The sequence below is a fragment of the Neophocaena asiaeorientalis genome, unplaced genomic scaffold (genome assembly GCF_003031525.2).
Source record: "Neophocaena asiaeorientalis asiaeorientalis breed wild unplaced genomic scaffold, Neophocaena_asiaeorientalis_V1.1 scaffold254, whole genome shotgun sequence".
NCBI classification, from domain to species: domain Eukaryota; kingdom Metazoa; phylum Chordata; class Mammalia; order Artiodactyla; family Phocoenidae; genus Neophocaena; species Neophocaena asiaeorientalis.
Genome location: NW_020174705.1, coordinates 1,462,448 through 1,481,186, shown reverse-complemented (window position 1 = coordinate 1,481,186; position 18,739 = coordinate 1,462,448). Strand labels below are relative to the sequence as shown.

Here is an 18,739-nt window from a genome sequence, read left to right as displayed (position 1 = left end):
TGAGATCCCCGACGAAGTTGGCCCCAAACCAGGTGACATGCAGAAATCCTCTGATGTTATGATATTGTAAGGCCTTTCAGCCCTAGGAAATACTGAGACATTAACTGAGAGAGAAAACGTCTAGGTAAGCTGTGTACATGTATGTCCTCAAGGCCAAAGGCAGAGGGCACCCCAAGTGGCAGGGAGACATGAATGCACAGGACATTTGTGGTTCCCAGGCCACAAGGAATCCTGGAGCCAAGGGACAGTCCTGTGATGGGAATGGTCAGTCATCAGTAACCACCTGCAGACAAGGGGTGTGAGTGATCACGATCACAATCACGTGGCAGCAACTCCCCAGATGAACAAAAAGCCCCAAGGAACCCACAAGGGACCACCAGCATACTAAAGGGCCAGCCCTCAGCTTCCCTGCTGGGCTGGATCACACACTGGGACACCGGGACACTGCAGGCTCTGCAGGTTGGCGACCACCGCACTTGGCATTTGGGGAAGAACAGCTCTTCCCCGCTACCTTGAGGGACAGCATCGAACCAGACAGAGCTGACTAGGGGGCATCTCAGGGGCTACAAGTCCACGAAAACATCACAAACACAATATGCTGTTCTACAGCTTAAAAGGCATCCTCTTTCTTCCCCTCCTGAAAAAACTCTTCCAACGTTATTACAGTAATTTTAGTTAACAGAAATGCAAGCTAACTGTTTAACTGAAATGGAAGATGCAATGCCACCTTCATCAAATATTATGAGGGATAAATAACGTGAAGGACCAGTGCCTGGCCAAGACTAAACAGATATTTAATCATTGCTTTTTTTTTTTTTTAAATCATTGCTTTTTATGAGGAAATGCTTGGGGCTAGACTTGGGATGAAGTAAGAATCACCTGGACAAGTAAGGAGTAGTTGATGAAATAAAGCAGGGGCTTTGTGGTTGGTGGTTAAATGAATAAGTGAGGAAAATACAAGTTCTCCTCCAAAACAAGGGGGGCAGCTGTGGCGGGGGAGGTGTCAGGAGGGAACTCTAGTAACTGGGTTAGAGTCACAAAACATTCAATAGATGTTTTCAAGGAAGCAGAAAATATTTTTATTTACAGATCATTTACTTTAGATTTAAGAGAATCAAGAATTTTCAGTGGTGGGGGACAGGGTAAGTTATCTCTATAAGGAAGTCGTCCAAAAGAAAGCTAAACATTTTTCAACTTCTATTGAATTTGTCCAATTCAATTTATCCAGTATGAATGGAAATGAGAAGAATAAAATTTTTAACAGCATTTGAGTTGAGTGGGTCTGCCTGTTGCTGGACTGTGAAACAGAAGGAATCTAACGTCCGAGACATGCCAAAGTGAAAAACTCGTACACACGCCAATTATATGCACTACAGATTTGAGTTTGTCTGGAATTGTCATCTGTCTAACCGAGTCTAGTCAAAATGTCACTTAGCACCTGATAACACACAGAGGTTTAAGGCCACCTCACAACAAATCTTTTGAGCCTCCCGAAGAGCAATGAGGAGCAACTAACAATTGAGGAAAAGGTACCAGGTGTCTTAACATGAACACTGAGCTAGGAAATACCTGATTCTTACTGCTAAATACCAATCTACTACGTGATTCCCTTTATTTATTTTTTTTTTGCGGTACGCAGGCCTCTCACTGTTGTGGCCTCTCCCGTTGCGGAGCACAGGCTCCGGACGCACAGGCTCAGCGGCCATGGCTCACGGGCCTAGCCGGTCCACGGCATGTGGGATCCTCCCGGACCAGGGCACGAACCCGTGTCCCCTGCATCGGCAGGTGGACTCTCAACCACTGTGCCACCAAGGAAGCCCCCATGATTCCCTTTTTAGATTTTGTTTTTAAGATATACTTCTACCCCTCCCTCTTACTAACAAATTGCTCTGTTTTAAAATTAAATTCAACTGGTTTTCAGAATTTGCTTTTTGGTGAATTTCAAGGTACATACTGAAGTAACCTGAGAGTGTGGGAACTTCCAAAACTCCAGGAACCAGAGGAAGCTTTTCTCAGTATCCCACGGAATGAGATCATTCTATCTAACTCATGCATAAAACCAAACTTAAGAAATAAACGGACTTTTTCGGGACTTCCCTGGTGGCACAGTGGTTAGGAATCCGCCTGCCAATGCAGGGGACACAGGTTTGAGCCCTGGTCCGGGAAGATCCCACATGCCGCGGAGCATCTAAGCCCGCGCGCCACACTACTGAGTCTGCGCTCTAGAGCCTGTGAGCCACAACTACTGAGCCCGTGTGCCTACAGCCCGTGCTCTGCAACAAGAGAAGCCACTGCAATAAGTCCGTGCACTGCAATGAAGAGTAGCCCCTGCTTGCTGCAACTAGAAAAAGCCTGCGCACAGCAACGAATATCCAACGCAGCCAAAAATAAATAAATTTTTTTTTTAAAAAAGAAATAAACTGACTTTTCATGTCAAATATAAAATTAAGACAACAGAAGCCAGCATTCCTAATCCCAGAATGCAAGAGAGATTACTAGGTAAACACTATTTTATAACATAATCATTAGAATTCTGGTAACTTTCATAATTGAAGGCTATTTTAATTAAAGGCAAAGTAAATTAAGATATTAAATCCAATCCTTCCCTCTTATATGTCCTTTAGGCCAGGGTCACACATAGGAAATAATTCAATTCTGGTTGAATTGTTAGAAATAAAACAGGAATCAAAGATTTTGTTCTTTTGCATGTAATTCTTTCCTGGCGGTGAGGGGGTAGAGTGAATGTCCAAAAGAAAAACACTCTTTTTGGGTCTTTTATCTTAGGCAGAGTGGTGCACTGGGGTGCTGGGTGGGCACAGGCTGTTCCCAGGGGAGACGCCCTTTATGGATGGGTAATTCCCTGCTCCTGTCGGTCACTCCCATCATGATCAAATATTTACTGGGTGCTCACAGGGGTGCTGAACTCACGAGACCTCAAACCTCAGAGGTTTTTTTTCCCAGCTTTTCCCCATATTCTATGACTGTTACCATTTACATCTAAAATGCAGTGTGGGCAGGTGGACAGAGAGGGAGGGAAGGGCATTTCTGCATTCAAGTTTTAGACATACGTCTGAGATCAGGCCACTATGCAGGAACCCAAGAACAAGGTTGGATTCATTTTTTAAAAAGCATAGATTCCTCATTTCGGTTAAAGGAACCACTGGTTCAGCATCTGCCTGAGATGAATCCCAACAAATGGCATTGGTTTAACTCACACTGATTTTCAAGAATTGGTAAGATAGGGACTTTCCTGGTGGCTCAGTGGTTAAGACTCCACGCTCCAAATGCAGGGGGGCCGGGTTCGATCCCTGGTCAGGGAACCAGATCCCACATGCAGGCCACAACTAAGAGTTCGCATGCCACAACAAAGGAGCCTGTGAGCTGCAACTAAGGAGTCCACCTGCCACAACTAAGACCCAGCGCAACCAAATAAATAAAATAAATATTAAAAAGAAAAAATAAGAATTGGTAAGATAGGAAAGATGTCTGTAAAAAATACATATTTTAATATATTACATGTTTAAGTATTTTGTTAGATACTAATATATATTTTGTATCTTAAAATATACATTACATTTATTATATTATTTATGATATACGACATGATTAGTTCTGGAGAGAAATAAGAAAAAGGAAGATAAGATGAAAACTGTAAATGCCTCATCCTGGGAGAAATTTCCCTGGGAGAAGTTATTCTTAACTAGACTGTGTTCTTTGAAGCATTCTTTTTTTTAATTTATTTATTTATTTATTTTTGGCTGCATTGGGTCTTCATTGCTGCACATGGGCTTTCTCTAGTTGTGGCGAGCAGGGGCTACTCTTCATTGCAGTGCGTGGGCATCTCATTGTGGTGGCTTCTCTTATTGTGGGGCACAGGCTCTAGGTGCAAGGGCTTCAGTAGTTGTGGCACGCGAGCTCAGTAGTTGTGGCTTGCGGGCTCTAGAGCGCAGGCTCAGTAACTGTGGCACATGGACTTAGTTGCTCCACAGCATGTGGGATCTTCCTGGACCAGGGCTCAAACCCATATCCCCTGCACTGGCAGGCAGATTCTTAACCACTGCGCCCAGGGAAGTCCATCTCTGAAGGATTCTTAGCAGTTTACACTGATTTCTTCAACTTCCTAATCCACCTGGCTTCTACATCCCTCTCACTCCATTTAACAGGAGAGACCTGAGGACGCCCATGGTCACCCTTTGGTGGACACAGGGTCTCGCTGCCCAGAAGCGTACACTGAAGACCCGAGGCCACAAGCTTGGGCAGAATCCATGGGATCCCGCCTGGATCTGGGTTCGATTCACTGAGAGAAGGAAGAGGTAAGAGGCCAGCGTGGGAAAGTCAGGGAGCAGGAGCACAAGCTGAAGTTGAGTGGAAGGAAGGGCACCCAGAGAACTTGAACAAAAGGCATCACCTTGAACCCACCACTGTAGATAATCAGAATCCAAATGCCCTGACCTCTGTCTCACAAACCCCGCCAATGGAGGTCCACTCCACTGATCTTGGCATTCCCCAAATCTCTTGCCCATGAGAGGCGTTCAAAAGAAGGTAACTGACGTATGATTCAGCGGGCTCTAAGTGTCTGTGTATATTTCCTTTCCTTGGGTCGAGGCTTTCCCACCCTGGTGACAGGGATGCTTTCTTACGAAGCGCTAGCCGGCCACCAACTGATTCTAACCGCTTGGTTTCCCTGACCATCTTCCAGCGGGGCTCCCTGTGTGCAGCTGCATGCAGGACAGGCTGCGCCGGAGCCTCCCAAGGCCCCGAGAAACAGGGCGCAGGTGTGGACGGCGAGCTCCTGCTCCACCAGAGGAGATGGATGGACACCCACACAGCAGGCTACACGAGCAATGAACGGATGAATGAAAGAACGGCAACAACCTGGGTGAATCTCAAATCATTATGCCGTGTGAGAGGAGCCAGTCAAAAAAAGAGTGTACACTGCAGGATTCAGTTTATATAAGGTTCTAGAAAATGCAAATCAATCTACAGTGACAGAAAGCAGACCGTGGTTACCTAGGGATGGGGGAAGCGGGGAGAGAGTATTGAGGGCCACAAGGAAACTTTGGGGACGATGGAGATCATCTTGATTGTGAGGATGTTTTTTCGGGTGTAGACGTGTTAAAACTCACCAAATTGCACACTTCAAATATGTACAGCTTAGTGCACTGACCTCAACAAAGTTGTTACAAAGAAAGAACAGAACAGAACTGAAGCCTATGGTCGAAGATTTCATGGTGCGCCGTAAGCACTAGCTGCTTTCTAGGTGCTGGAATTTCCCTCCAGACCTCTTCTCAGCCTTTCAAGAATTTCATCACCTCTCTGTTGTTTCCTAAATAGCTGCAATGCTTTTTTTCTTTTTCCTCATCTCACAATATTTTCTTCTATTCTCCTGTTTCAAAACCCACTACACTTTGGGGTCTCCCCTCTTTCTGGAACATGTTCACTGAAGAAAAACACCCCACCTTTTAAGCATCTTCCTTTCTTGCCTGACGTTATGTAACAGGTCAAAGAAACATTTACTGCCTGTCCCTACAGAACAGTGATTGAGCTAGACCGTCCACGGCTACACTGTCCAGTACCTTAGCCACAGCCACGTGTGGGCATTTAAACTTAATTTAAGGAATTCCCTGGTGGTGCAGTGGTTGGGAATCTGCCTGCCAATGCAGGGGACACGGGTTCAAGCCCTGGTCTGGGAAGATCCCACACGCCGCGGAGCAACAAAGCCCGTGTACCACAATTACTGAGCCTGCGTTCTAGAGCCCGGGAGCCACAACTACTGAAGCCCGTGTGCCTAGAGCCCATGCTCCACAACAAGAAAAGCCACTGCAATGAGAAGCCCCCGCACCGCAATGAGGAGTAGCCCCAGCTTGCCACAACTAGAGAAAGCCCACGCACAGCAACGAAGACCCAACCTAGCCAAAATAAATAAATAATTTAAAAAAAAAACTTAAATTAATTTAAATGACATAAAAATAAAAACTCATCCTAAACTGCATGAGGCACATGTGAAGTGTCGGTGGCCCTGTGTGGACACACAGCAGAACAGAAATTTCCGTCCTCACACAGAGCTGTGTTGGACAGATGGATGGCTGAAAACCACAGAAAAAGGCCTTGCCCTCCAGGAACCAACAGCTCGGTGCAGCACGTGGAAGCAGAGAAAGGCCGCCCTCCTTCCTCACCTGCACACACACAGGCAGCTGGCATCTCTGTGGGACATGTGTCAGAGAGAAAAGAACCAGCCTTGGGGCTGAAAGAACCAGAAGGACACTGCCCCTTGGCTAACCAGGAAAGAGCCCCCACGTGGGGACTCTGGGGTGACAGGGACTCACTTGAGCACCCACATCTGAATGTCACGGTGCTAGAACGCAAGGGAGTCAGGTGTATGCAGCAAAAGCACATGCAGAGGGGGCAGAAGGAAATGGAAGGGCAGGGGACAGGGCATGCGGGGCGGGTGCTGGGGACCCCGGGAGAAGGCGGTCTCCTCCTGGGAGCGTCCCTTCCTCTGTCCCCATCCATACCCTTCGCTCTCCATCCCACGTTGCCATTTTCTCACCATCTGACAGTGTGGCAGGACCTCCCCATCCGAGCACCTGCATCAGGGCAGCACAGACCCATCCCCGGCAGCAAGCCTGGCCCTCACGATGCTTGGTTGACTGAATTACCGAACAAGAGAGAGTGGGAGATGGGACCTGCCTGCGGACCAGTTCATGCCACAGGAGAAGGGTTGGGAGGGGGAGAAAGTGGCTGGGGGAGCAGCGTGACAGTGGTGACTTGAGCCAGGATGGTAGCAAAGGAGATAAAAAAGAAGCACAAAAAGTACAAAAAAAAAAAAAATCAAGACAAAAGAATGGCCAGGACTTAGTGAGTCACTGGACATGGGAGGTTGTGAGGATGACCCCTGGGGCCCTGACTTTCAACAGAGCAAAAGCCTGGAACATGAGCCATCTGGCTGCTGACCACCCTTGGGAAAAGGGACCCTGCCCCCCACACGAGTGCCCCTCCCCAGCTTCTATCCTGCAACTGGCCATGAGGTCACACAAAAGCCAAACTAAGGGACATCCTGCAAGATAACTGGCCTGTGATATCACATCATCAAGGTTGTAAAAAGCACAAAGTGAGGATCGGGAACTGAGGACACCATAGGACTTGCAGGAGCCCTCAGGTCTTAGCAGAGCAGGAGGGAGGGAGGGAGATGGAGAGAGAAGAGTAATGTGGAAAAATGTTCACCTTGGGGAATCTGGGTGAGATTGTCCATAAATTATTTCTATATTTTTCTATAAATTATTCCAAAACACAAACTTTAAAAAAAGACAGATTTAAAATTTAACTTAGAAATTCTAGTTTTGGGAGAACTAACTTGCCCCAGTCCCTGCCCCGCTGCCTAACGGCCACCACAGGGCTTTGAGGGTTCCAAGGGTTCCCGCTGGGTGAGCCTGGCAGGGCGGTGGGGCTTATTCCGCATGTTCTGGTCTCTCTGGCTGGAAAGCGCCTCTCTCTGCTCTCCTGTGCCTATTTGTTTTTTTAAATTTAATTTACTTTTATTTAATTTTGGCTGCATTGGTTCTTTGTTGCTGAGCGCGGGCTTTCTCTAGTTGCGGCGAGTGGGGGCTACTCTTCAGTGCAGTGTGCTGGCTTCTCATGGCAGTGGCTTCTCTTGTTGCAGAGCAGGGACTCTAGGTGCGCGGTCTTCAGTAATTGCGGCACGCGGGCTCAGTAGTTGTGGCTCGCGGGCTTTAGAGCGCAGGCTCAGTAGTTGTGGTGCATGGGCTTAGCTGCTCCACGGCATGTGGGATCTTCCCTGACCAGGGCTTGAACCTATGTTCTCTGCATTGGCAGGTGGATTCTTAACCACTGCACCACCAGGCAAGCCCTCTCCTGTGCCTATTTGTTCCCATTTTTTAGGGAGAGTCTGTTGTACTCCTGGTGACTCTAGTAAGAGAGCTATAATGGACCAGTATTTAGAGGCAACGAGGAAAGGCAGCTCTGGGCACCAAATCTTAATGGCTTCATCTAAAAAAAGTTAACAATTGAAAAAAACTGTCCTGGGTTTGCGGCACGCGGGCTCAGTAGTTGTGGCTCGCGGGCTTTAGAGCGCAGGCTCAGTAGTTGTGGTGCATGGGCTTAGCTGCTCCACGGCATGTGGGATCTTCCCTGACCAGGGCTTGAACCTATGTTCTCTGCATTGGCAGGTGGATTCTTAACCACTGCACCACCAGGCAAGCCCTCTCCTGTGCCTATTTGTTCCCATTTTTTAGGGAGAGTCTGTTGTACTCCTGGTGACTCTAGTAAGAGAGCTATAATGGACCAGTATTTAGAGGCAACGAGGAAAGGCAGCTCTGGGCACCAAATCTTAATGGCTTCATCTAAAAAAAGTTAACAATTGAAAAAAACTGTCCTGGGACTTCCCTGGTGGTCCAGCGATTAGGACTCCACGCTTCCACCACAGTGGACACAGGTTCGATCCCTGGTCAGGGAACTGGGATCCCACATGCTGAGTGTGGCACGGCCAAAAAAACCCAAAACAAAACAAAACAAAACAAAAACCTGTCTTTTAATACGACAACACGGCAGCAGAAGAAATTGCATACTTTGTCTAAGCTGGGGTGAATTTACTATTTGTAATATGGGATACAAGAAGAAAAACTTCTGATTCAATATATTAATTCACTTATAAAAAATGCCAAATGATCATCTCTATAGAGTAGAATGATGGCTTCTGCCCCCTCCAGCTTCATCCTGTCCAAATATTCTTCTACAAAATGCATTACTTTTGTACAACTAGAAAAACACAGTTTTGGGTAAAACTTTCCAGTTGGATGCTTTCCTTACACAGCACCAGACACTGAGGTATCAGCAAATACCCACAGCCATGTCTCATGGACAGAACGTCCACTTGAGTTGCTTGTGATGAGTGGGGGATGTTACCAGTAGTTTCCTTAGGGCCAAGAAGACTTTAAGGTGAATGATGGCTACTAAACTCACACCTTGTCTCTCAAACACTGTTTTTCCTCCTGTAAGCCTAATACTTGATCCCTGCGAGGAAGGCTCTTTGCTGCTCAGGACTGGAGTGAATGGAGTCCTCTGCTCCCTCCTCCCTGGGGGCCACGGTGGGCAGCACTGCCCAGGGGCGCCCACTCGCTCCTGGCCATCCTGGTCAAATGCCCATTTCCAGCCTTCTTTTCTAATGGGAAAGGACTCAGTGGGTTTTCAAAACTTTGTATTGGATACAGTTTCAGCATTTTTAAGGTCTCTGTAGAGGTTTTAGATGCCAGCAACATCCATTTAGCTCTGCAAGTCTGAGCGGGACTCACTGGTCTCGATGACAAGCATAAAACCCGCACAGTCAGAGACTGAGATGCCCCACACTTGCCACCCGAGGCTGCCCCATCACGGTGCTCTTCCCTGGCTTGGGTAGATCTGCCTTGTTGCAATTCTCCAGGTAAACAACAGCCAATCACGGGACTTGGCACTTGACATGAAAGAAACTTGCCACGTCTGGCAACCCACGCACTTTACCGAAGCGGCCAGTGGGGCCAGAGAGGGGGAGACTGGTCACAGGGTGTGCAGCTCCCAAAGGCGAGGCTGACACTCAAGCATCTGCAAACTCTGGGGCCTGGCCCCCCTCCCTGGACCCCACCACCTCTAGCTACCGTCACTCCCGTCGAGAGAGTCACCCTGGGACCAGAACAGACTCGCAATCTCTCACTGCGGTTATTACAGGCAAGATGTAGCGGGCAGAGGTGTTTGCTCTGCTCAAGGCTCTTTCTTTTTAAATCTGCAGATTCTGTGTGCTAGGAAGGCTGCAGGCGGCTCAGGTTACTCAGCTCTGACTAAGCCTTCTTGAGCAGAGTGGCCGGGGAGGCAGAAGCTACTCTGCATCACGCACACGCCTGCAGCCCATGCTGTTCAGCCTCCCGTGTTATCAGACACACATCTAGGATCTCATGCCCTGTGTGGAAAAAGAAGCCAGGCCACAGTGTACACTGGTCTTTTCCACAAAACTGAAAATGAATGTCTACTGGATTTAGTAAATGAGCTAGAATGCCAAAATGGTTACAGATTTTGGCCCTTTTCTTGGTTGTAACATCACATGAGGTCTCTCCAAGGGCATACTATTAGCATCAAATCACAGCCTCTATGCCGGCCAGCCAAGCGTTTTGTTCACTCTGTGGCTCTCTGTTCAGCATCTCTTAATAGCTGGGGCAAGGATGGGTCTCGGCCTCCAGGGCACTGTCCTCCATACCACATGCACACCCTCAGCTCTTAGTCCAGGGCCTAAGTGGGAGGCCAGAACCACACTCGCTTGCGGCTGCACTTGAACCATGCAGAGCAGAGCAGGGGCTTCATCCACGCAGAGCAAATTTTTAAGGTAGATGGTTATGATTCTTAGCCTTAAGGTTGTCCATCTTTCTCCTTTTAGTTCCTTCTCTTCCACTATATTGACCACATAGGTACATAGTGAAAGAAAACAAACCTACTCAAAACCTCAGTTAGGCATCAAATGGCCGCTGAGAGCAGTCAGAGAAGTGGGAGGTGCTGCCCAGCATGAGAGAGGCAGCCACTGCCCCACGGCCAGTGAGGGGAGCCCCAGAGCTTGTCTTCTGGGGGTACGCTCTCTGACCTCCCACAGCAGTGGAACGAAGAGCCCACTCCAGGGGTCAGGGTAGACTGCGTCTTGGCCTGGTTCTTCTAGAGCATGTGACCTTGGTCCACCCCCACTCCTTCTTGGGGCCAGTTCTTTCCCTAGTAAATGCCTATGGCCACTCTGAACTCTAAAATCCTACAAGCTCTTACATCTCCCTTAAGTTGAGAGCTCTAAATCAGTTTTGGTGGAGCCTGGCACCCCAATCAATAGGCAAGAGCCTCTTGACAGATGAATGAAAAAACCCAAGATCAACATAAACCACCGTTAAGTAGGAATGATACAAGGCACTCTTAATTTTTATAAACACACTTTAAACCAAACTAGGAGGACATAAACTGTCCTAGCTTAAGAAAAAGCCAAAATACTGAAACAGTCTTCCATTTCAATACTAAAATCAAGAATGTGTTAATCCAAATTAGTTAAAAAGGAATTTAGCTCATTTAATAAGAAACTTCCCATTCATAAACCAAAAAGCCATCACCTAATGCCTGGAACAACAGAATGTCAGGGCTTAGAGATCATCTAGGGCAACTGACTCATATGACTGAAGGAAAATCAAAATCCAGAGGGGGGCAGGCGACATGGACAAGGTCACAAAGGCAAGGCAGGAATGAGAACCCAGGTCCCCTGAATCCACCTGGGTCTGACAACAGGGCTAAATATTTCATAGTGAATGAATGAAGGTAAGTGGTATTCCCTGCAATGCATGGTTCTTCTAACTGGTTCACAAATAAGTGATTTCCAGGTTATGGAGGTATCCTAAAACACGATCAAATACTTCAAAATTCTACTTTTAACTCCTCAGAAGCCACAGTGGAATTTCTCAGCATTTTCCACATAAGTTAACAATATTCCCAACGGAGGGAACCACAGGGCAAAGAAATCACCTCCGGAAACCTGGAGTCTTTCACCTGGTGCCAGAGGAACAGCCTAACTGTGGCTTTGGTAATGTGATTACCTCAATCACCAAATTCACCCATGTCACAGACCATCAAAACATTGGATTAGGGATAAGGCAAAGATCTGACAACACCTCTTCTGGCTGCAGAACCATAAGAAGATCAGAAATCCCCTTTCTGGAAGGGTTTAAAATTAAAATTAAAATTGCAGCAACCAGAAGTTGTAACTGGGGTCTAGGACACGTTTGCGGAAAAACACAAAAGCAAAAAGAACTGGCGTCTGCAATGAGAAGTGGGTATGGAGGGGAGACGGAGACCTGAGGCAGTTTAGGATGCAAGGTCCCCCAGTGACGCCAGGTGGTTCAGGGCTAGGGTTCCTGGCTGGAGCAGCAGGCCAGGAAGATGGGGGAGCCAGGCATCAGCCCCTGGGCCGGGCTCGGCGTCGGGGGCGTTGGTGGGATGGGCGGGGCGTGAGCTGGGGCCTGGGCAGGGCGGGGGCTAAGGGCGGGGTCCCCGGGCCGGGAAGGACTGGGGTCCCCGGGAGGGGCCCCGGCGCCTCCCGGCCCACGCACCTCCTCGGCCTGCTTGCGCAGCGCCTTCTCCCGCTCGTACTGGGTGAGCAGCTGCTCGTTGTCCTCGCGCAGCAGCTCCAGCTCCACCTCGTGCTCCTGGTTCTCGCTGAGCACCGAGTCCAGATTCTCGAGCACGTTGACCACGAGTGGCATCAGCTCCTTGACGACCTCCTCGTCGTAGCAGTGGATGAGGCGCTCGAACTCGCGGTAGATAGAGCCCGCCAGGCCCGACACCCGCTCCGACATCACTGAGCCAGAGCAGTAGTCGTCCTGGTACACGACCACGCCGCCGCCCTCGTCCATCTGGATCTCCATCATCGCGGCCACCGCCGCCGCCAGCGCGGCCTGCTGTCCGCCGGCGCGCCCGCCCGCTCTGGCTGCCCGTAGTCCGCAGGCCGCGGCCCGTTGCCTGCGCCGCAGCCGCTGTCGCCTCAGCCGCCGCCAGCTGATACTGATGCTGATGCTGCGCCCGTCGCTCAGCGCCCGGAAGTCCCGCCGCCCGGAAGTCCCGCCCCCTAGACAGCGGGGGCGGTCCCGCCCGTCCAGTCGGAGCCCCGCGGCGTCACGCCGCTAGAGGTCGCAGGGGTCCTAACGTAGGAGGAAGCCAGTCCCCGCGCCAGAAGCTCGGCCGAGCGGGGCTGAGAGCGCTTCCGGTCAGGCTCGTCAGAGAAGCTGTCTGCCAGCTCCCACGACGCAGGCGTGGACTTCTACAAAGTGACAGCGTTATGTCCTAAGTATATACAAATGACTTTGTACGGTTTAGACTTAAGCGAGCGTCCGTGTGCCCACCCTACCCTCCAAAGAAATGGCCGTTATCTTTGTGCGCCCCTCCCTCCCTTCCGGAGTTGACCGCGATGCTGACCTGGTTAAATGTGACTTGCCTTTGTAGCCTCACTGCACAACAGTATGTACTCCTACACAGTAGGTACTCAGAGCTCCCTTCAGAGCGGCTGTGCTTTCCATGGTCCCTCCTGGGATTCCAATTAAATGCAAATTGCCCGTCTCATCCTAAAATCCAGTAACAAACTCTCACTTGGTCCACTTCTGTGTCCTGATGTTGCGTAACTTCTTCAAATTTCCCAGTTTCACTTCAGCTATGTGTAGTCTAACCTCTACGCTGAGTTATTTCAGCTTTTTTTTTTTGGCCTCTCGCCGCGGCATGTGGGATCTTAGTTCCCTGACCAGGGATGGAACCTGCACCCCCTGCAGTGGAAGCGCAGAGTCCTAACCACCGGACCGCTAAGGAAGTCCCTCAACAGTTATATTTTTAATTTCCATTTGTCCTGTTTGACTTACTTATATTCTACCAGTTTTGATAGGCCCTTATTTCTTCCACTTTTAGCCAGTTGATTTGCATTTTCTTTCTCCTTGAGGACACCATGAATCTAAGACTGACACTTTCAGCTTTGGGGGCCACACAGGTGGCATGAATCCTGATCATAAACCCATGAGTGACAGCTTAGTGTTAACAGAAATGCTCTTACCCCTGCCTTTTACCTGATGCGATGCTTCAAGGGGAGTTCATCCTAACCTGATTGCACCAATGAACGTTCCTGCAGGTGATGCCCTAAATACTGTTGCACAATTTTCCCCTTGCAATATACTGTGCTGTATGGATGCTCACCCACCCCACTAAGAAACGATCTGAGGTTTCAGTCTCACATTCAGACTGCCTGGGTTTTGATCCTAGCTAACTGTAAAACTGAGCCTAAAACAATTACCAACCTACTAGGAGTGCTATGAAGATCACAAAAGAGGCTTAGTACAATCTCTAGCAAATAGTAAGCATGCAATATAGACTTGTTTTATATTATCAAAATAAGCCAGGACAAACATGAAATGTATAATTTCTTCTGGTAAGCAAGTTACAGAGAAAGCTGGTGAATGTTTTGGGGAATGTTTCTGACTTCTGCTCTAAGCCTTTCCAAGAAATATGGCCCCTTTTCAGTTCCTAAAATAGCAAATACAGTAAGCCAGCCACCACTACCACAGTCAGAGGCCAACTGACTTGTCATCAACTTTATTAGTTTTTACCACTAACATGTATGGGCAGATTTGTTACTTGAAACTGGTTAAAGAAAAAGGAGTTTTAACAAAATGATATGCTGGATAATTCTTGATGCTTACGGAAGAACACGAGTATACTCGTGAGAGCTCAAGCTAACTGAATTAGAACTTGCTTCCTTTACAATTTGTAAACATAATTCGCTATTCAACTTTTTCTCTTTCTCATTACAAGACCCTAAAATGTAATTTGGGCACACAGGTTTCAAAAGTTCTATCAATACTTTAACTTCGAAGTATCCACCCCTAATGCCTGCTAAAAACTCACCTAGGTCCCTGTAATGTCCCTCTCATTTCTTCCTAAGTTCAAGTTTAGATAGCACTTTGTAGTCACACACAGAACAGGAAGATTTCATTCATGAGCTCCAAGAACGCTAAGGATTAAGAATATAACGAGTTCAGAAGAAACAAACGGGATAATATAGGAGGAGGTGTAGACATCCTTGCAGGGTTCAACTCACAAAGATGTTAGAACAAGTTACGCTCTGTCCAAGGAGCCATGTATTTCTGGACAAGGCACAGGACCTGAAGAGGGAACCCTTAGATGTCTTCCACTTCTTCACCATAATGCAGGGGAGCCCACCTTGCTCCTCTGACTCAGCCACTGCCTGACCTCTGGAGACAAACAGGCTGTGACACTCCAAAACCTCAGTGCTTGCCTGCAGCTGGAGCAGCTGCTACAAATAGGTGATGTACTGGTGCCAGTACCTAGCCCAGTTCTAGGAACATGCTCTCAGATGAACAAGTGAAGACAGTGTCAGGTCACCCATGCTGGGTTTCCTTCTGAAGTGCTGTCCAGTTAGTTGGCCCTGATGCAGCAGTCTTCTAGAAGGAAGCCTCCTCTAGTGGAGCTCTCCAGGCAGGCAGTCTGAGAAGCTCCATCACCCTGAGTCCACTTAACACACATAAAGATATTAAGTTTGCTTGTAGGACATATGAAAATAGCTAATATATAAGAAAGAAGAAAAATCTATGCTTTCTCTACAGGACCTGAATCTATAGGCAGATTCTAATAGCTCAGCACTTCATCTACTCACTGTCAGGCTTTCGTGGAAGTTTCAAAGTCAACTCAGAGGCAAATTCTTCAGGAAAACAAGTGGTGTTAAGTGAAAAAAGAATTATTACCTTCAATTTACGTAAACTAAAAGAACGCTGCCATATTCCTGTCCATTCTATTCAAAGCCAAGTCTTTGGTTTTCAAATGAAAAAACCTTAAATCCATAAACTTTGAGAAGATTAACTTTGGCATCTTCTAGTTTAAAAAAAAAAAGGCAAACCCCATCAACCAATGAAAAGCTGTAAGGGAAGGAGCAGAGTTCAGGCACTCTGGAGAATGGACGTGGAGGAAACACGTGAACATGTCCACCCAACCACCCGCATGCACACACACTGTGCACACAACCAATAGGCAAAGACTCTGAATACGTGACTGCTAAGTTTAATTCAACGGCTACACCCACTCCTGCCTTGTAAAAATAACAGAATGCTCCTCCCAAAGTTACATCGAGATGTGAGCACAGGTTTGTTGTTTTTGATACAGCTTTACAAAAAGTTGGCACCAAATGCACATAAAGTTTTAAGGCTTAATAAAAACACAGATGAGTAATTTCTCAATGCAGTTTGGAGGTTGAGAAAAGGATTCTAAGAATTAATGAAGCTTCCAAATACAGGCAGTCCCCAATGTACAGAGCATTTTCCAAATGCAAGTGGCCTCCCCCATCAGGTTCAAACGAGCAAAAACTTTTCTGCTGCTCCTCCCAGTGACCAGACTGCTCGGGGCTCTCTAAATCCATGCCCACGGCCCCAAGGAGGGAAAGGAAGAGGGAAGATGGGAACAAAAATAAGGTGATGTGGTCACTGCTGCCCAGAGGCTCTGCTCTGGTTGTTTTCCTCCTTCCCCCAGGCCTCTAACCCCAGCTCTGCTCCGGAAGTCCCTGCCAGGGGACAGATCTAGAAAGCTCTTCCCCTCATGTAACTGACGGTGAGACTGAAGCCCCGAGGGCCAGCAGCATGTCAGGGTCTTCTTGGCAATCCAATTTGGAATTCACAAATCATTTTCTTGTATATTAAAAAAAAAAAGTTATAAATAGCAGTTCATTTCTACCTTTGGAACATCTTATTGTAAGTTAAACAAGTTAGCGTTTGAGCTTAAAAGCTAACCACCATTTATGACATTTTTTAATGTGGAAAAAAATGAATTCCAGACAACTTTCCTATAAATGACCATCTGAAGGATGGAGGAGATAGGAAGCACTTGAGAGTCACAAAGAATCAGTGTTTCTTGGCTCCAAAGTCAGCAGGGGGACAGAAAAGCAAAGCGTCTTTGCTTGGCAAAGCACCGTGTGAACCCCCCCAGCGCCCGTGGAGGATGTGGAGCTTGGCAGGGAGCTCCTGTAGGCACTTGAGCGTCCAGGCCACTAGAAGTGTGACTACATTTTAACGATGAAGACATTTTTAGCACCTGCATTAGCTTTGTAGGCACTTGTACCAGTAGCTCCAACCCAGACTGTTGGTCCCACATGACTGCAGTACAGGAACCGACATGGTGGCCCTTTAGAGGCTCAATGGGAGAAACTTCCACCTGACAGATTACAGCACCACAATTCTTGCCAGCCCATTATCTTTGCTGGCAAATACCATGGAATGGGCCAGTTGAGACTTTACTGCCAAACTATTTAATCTCTTGGCCTAAGGTCTCTAAGACTCGTCTGGAAAGTGTGAATATGATCCAGAGGTTCTGCAAAGCTTTATAAAGGGTGGCCTAAGAACACTTTCCTTCCTCTTTGGTGTACCTGAGCAACAGACTTTTTTCTAGAAAGGTGTCAGAAACAGACCAGAGTCAACAGTTACTGATGTAAAGCTGGTACTTGAGAACAGCTCTTGAGCTATTATGACAGAATCCAAACCTAAGAACCCAAGGTTCTCAAGCATCTCTTCTTCCCACTGTCAGCAGGAATATAAATGAAGACACATGAAGGAGTTAAACAATCCCATTACCTGGATCTATCTGGGTAGTTTCAAAGTCCTATAGAAGTTAGTGGCCTTGTAGATAGGAAGTGTTGCTGGTGAAGGGAACTGTCCACATCATTGGTGAGGAGCAAAGGCCTAGACTTAAGGCTGATGAGGAAAAAAGGAACAATTCACAAGCAAAACTGCCTGTAAAGAGCCCAAAACCAGTCTCTCGTGGATGAAAGGGAGAGATTTCTACTTAAGATCTGGCCAAGGATTGAGAGGGCAGAAGCGGGGCACCTTGGGAGATCAGGGTACAAAATCTTTCCATAAAGCATCAGACTGAGAACAACATTTTGGTTTTTTGTTGACAGCTGCTGAGGAAAAGCAATGAAGATGTTTCAAGAAAATCTGTGGAACTGAAGTGAAAAACACTGGGGCCGAAGTCCCAGAAACAGAGACTGTGTCCATGAAGGGTAAACAGCATCAGGATCTGAGGGGTCTATCCAGATACCCACCCTCCCCACCCCACTAGGGTTTCAGCATGTCTTGCTCTTCTATCCCACAGTAACGGACACGTGGTTTCTGGATTTCTCTCAAAGGCTTTAAACTCTGCTACTATGTTAGTGACTCCTAGATACCCAATTAGCCAACACACCAAGGACGTGAAGACCCCACATCTCAGGCGCACCTGCCTGGCACCACCTCCCTGCCCACCCACCCCAGAGCTCCTCTCACACCAGGGATCACGTTTCCTCCCTTGGTTTCTGGGAGGCGAGGTCTCCGGCTTCTCGTGATGGCAGTGGAGCCGGAGCAGCAGCTTCAGGTGTCCACCCAACAGACCCTCTCCCCACCCCGCTTCTTCAGGCTAAAGAAACTATAATTTTGAAATCCTATCTCTCGAGTTTCTTGTCTGGCTATGGGGGACGCAGCAGCATCTTAGTAGAAGGAGATGCTGGACTTGCCTCCAGGAGGGTTCAGGACTTTGTTGTGGGAGCGAGGCCTCGGGCCCAGCCTGGGCTCATGGCTGTCAACGGTGGGCGCAGGCTCCTGGGCGCGGGCTGCTTCTCTCGGGCCACCTGGCTCACCCGGCTCTTGTCTGGGGGAGGCGCTGGCTGTGGCTGCGGGACAAAGTCAGCACAGCGTCCTGTTAGAGGCTGCCTGCCACCCAACGGGCAAGGGCATGCCATCCGGGGAAATGTGAAAGCAGAGCAGGTTCTGCCTGCCCCAGGGCTGGGCTGAAGCCAGGCTTGTATTGAAACACGCTTGGAAAAATCCTTGAGGGGTTATCTCCACACTGCTTGCTGGACTCCCCTCCCCTCCATCCCACCTCAAGTATGAAAAGGAAATGTCCTCAAAGTGAGCTCATCTTAAGTGAGGGGCCCAGCAAGGCAAGGCAAGGTTACTCTGGACTTTCTGAATGAACGAATTCCCATCTCTTCCTAATTGACAAAGGGAAATGGTGACCCGAAGACAGAAATCAGTGCCTGCAGTCAGCTCAGAGGACCATGGGGGACTGACTGGGCCTGACACCCAAGCCCACGAGCGGGGTGGCTCACTGCGGAGAGATCCATCAGGGGGGAGCCCCGCCCCTACCACAGCCAGACACTGCT

At 48.2% G+C, this 18,739-nt stretch overlaps 2 protein-coding genes across 10 annotated transcripts in view; both read right to left on the bottom strand.

Annotated features, from left to right (window-relative positions):
* Positions 1-12,616, bottom strand: part of MAPK8IP3 (mitogen-activated protein kinase 8 interacting protein 3) — a 48,828-nt gene extending 36,212 nt beyond the window's left edge. For 4 of the 6 annotated variants that reach the window (XM_024759419.1, XM_024759421.1, XM_024759420.1 and 1 more), the window contains exon 1: positions 12,114-12,592. In XM_024759419.1, the coding sequence (XP_024615187.1) occupies positions 12,114-12,431 (318 nt within the window). In that variant the 5' untranslated portion in view covers positions 12,432-12,592. Of the gene's footprint in view, positions 1-12,113 lie in introns of all 6 variants that reach the window. The other 2 variants (XM_024759423.1, XM_024759418.1) reach the window with 2 other exon arrangements.
* A 2,983-nt stretch (positions 12,617-15,599) lies between these two features.
* Positions 15,600-18,739, bottom strand: part of JPT2 (Jupiter microtubule associated homolog 2) — a 16,706-nt gene continuing 13,566 nt past the window's right edge. For all 4 annotated transcript variants that reach the window (XM_024759641.1, XM_024759644.1, XM_024759642.1 and 1 more), the window contains one exon: positions 15,600-18,247. In XM_024759641.1, coding sequence (XP_024615409.1) covers positions 18,066-18,247 — 182 coding nt within the window. In that variant the 3' untranslated portion in view covers positions 15,600-18,065. The remainder of the gene's footprint in view (positions 18,248-18,739) is intronic.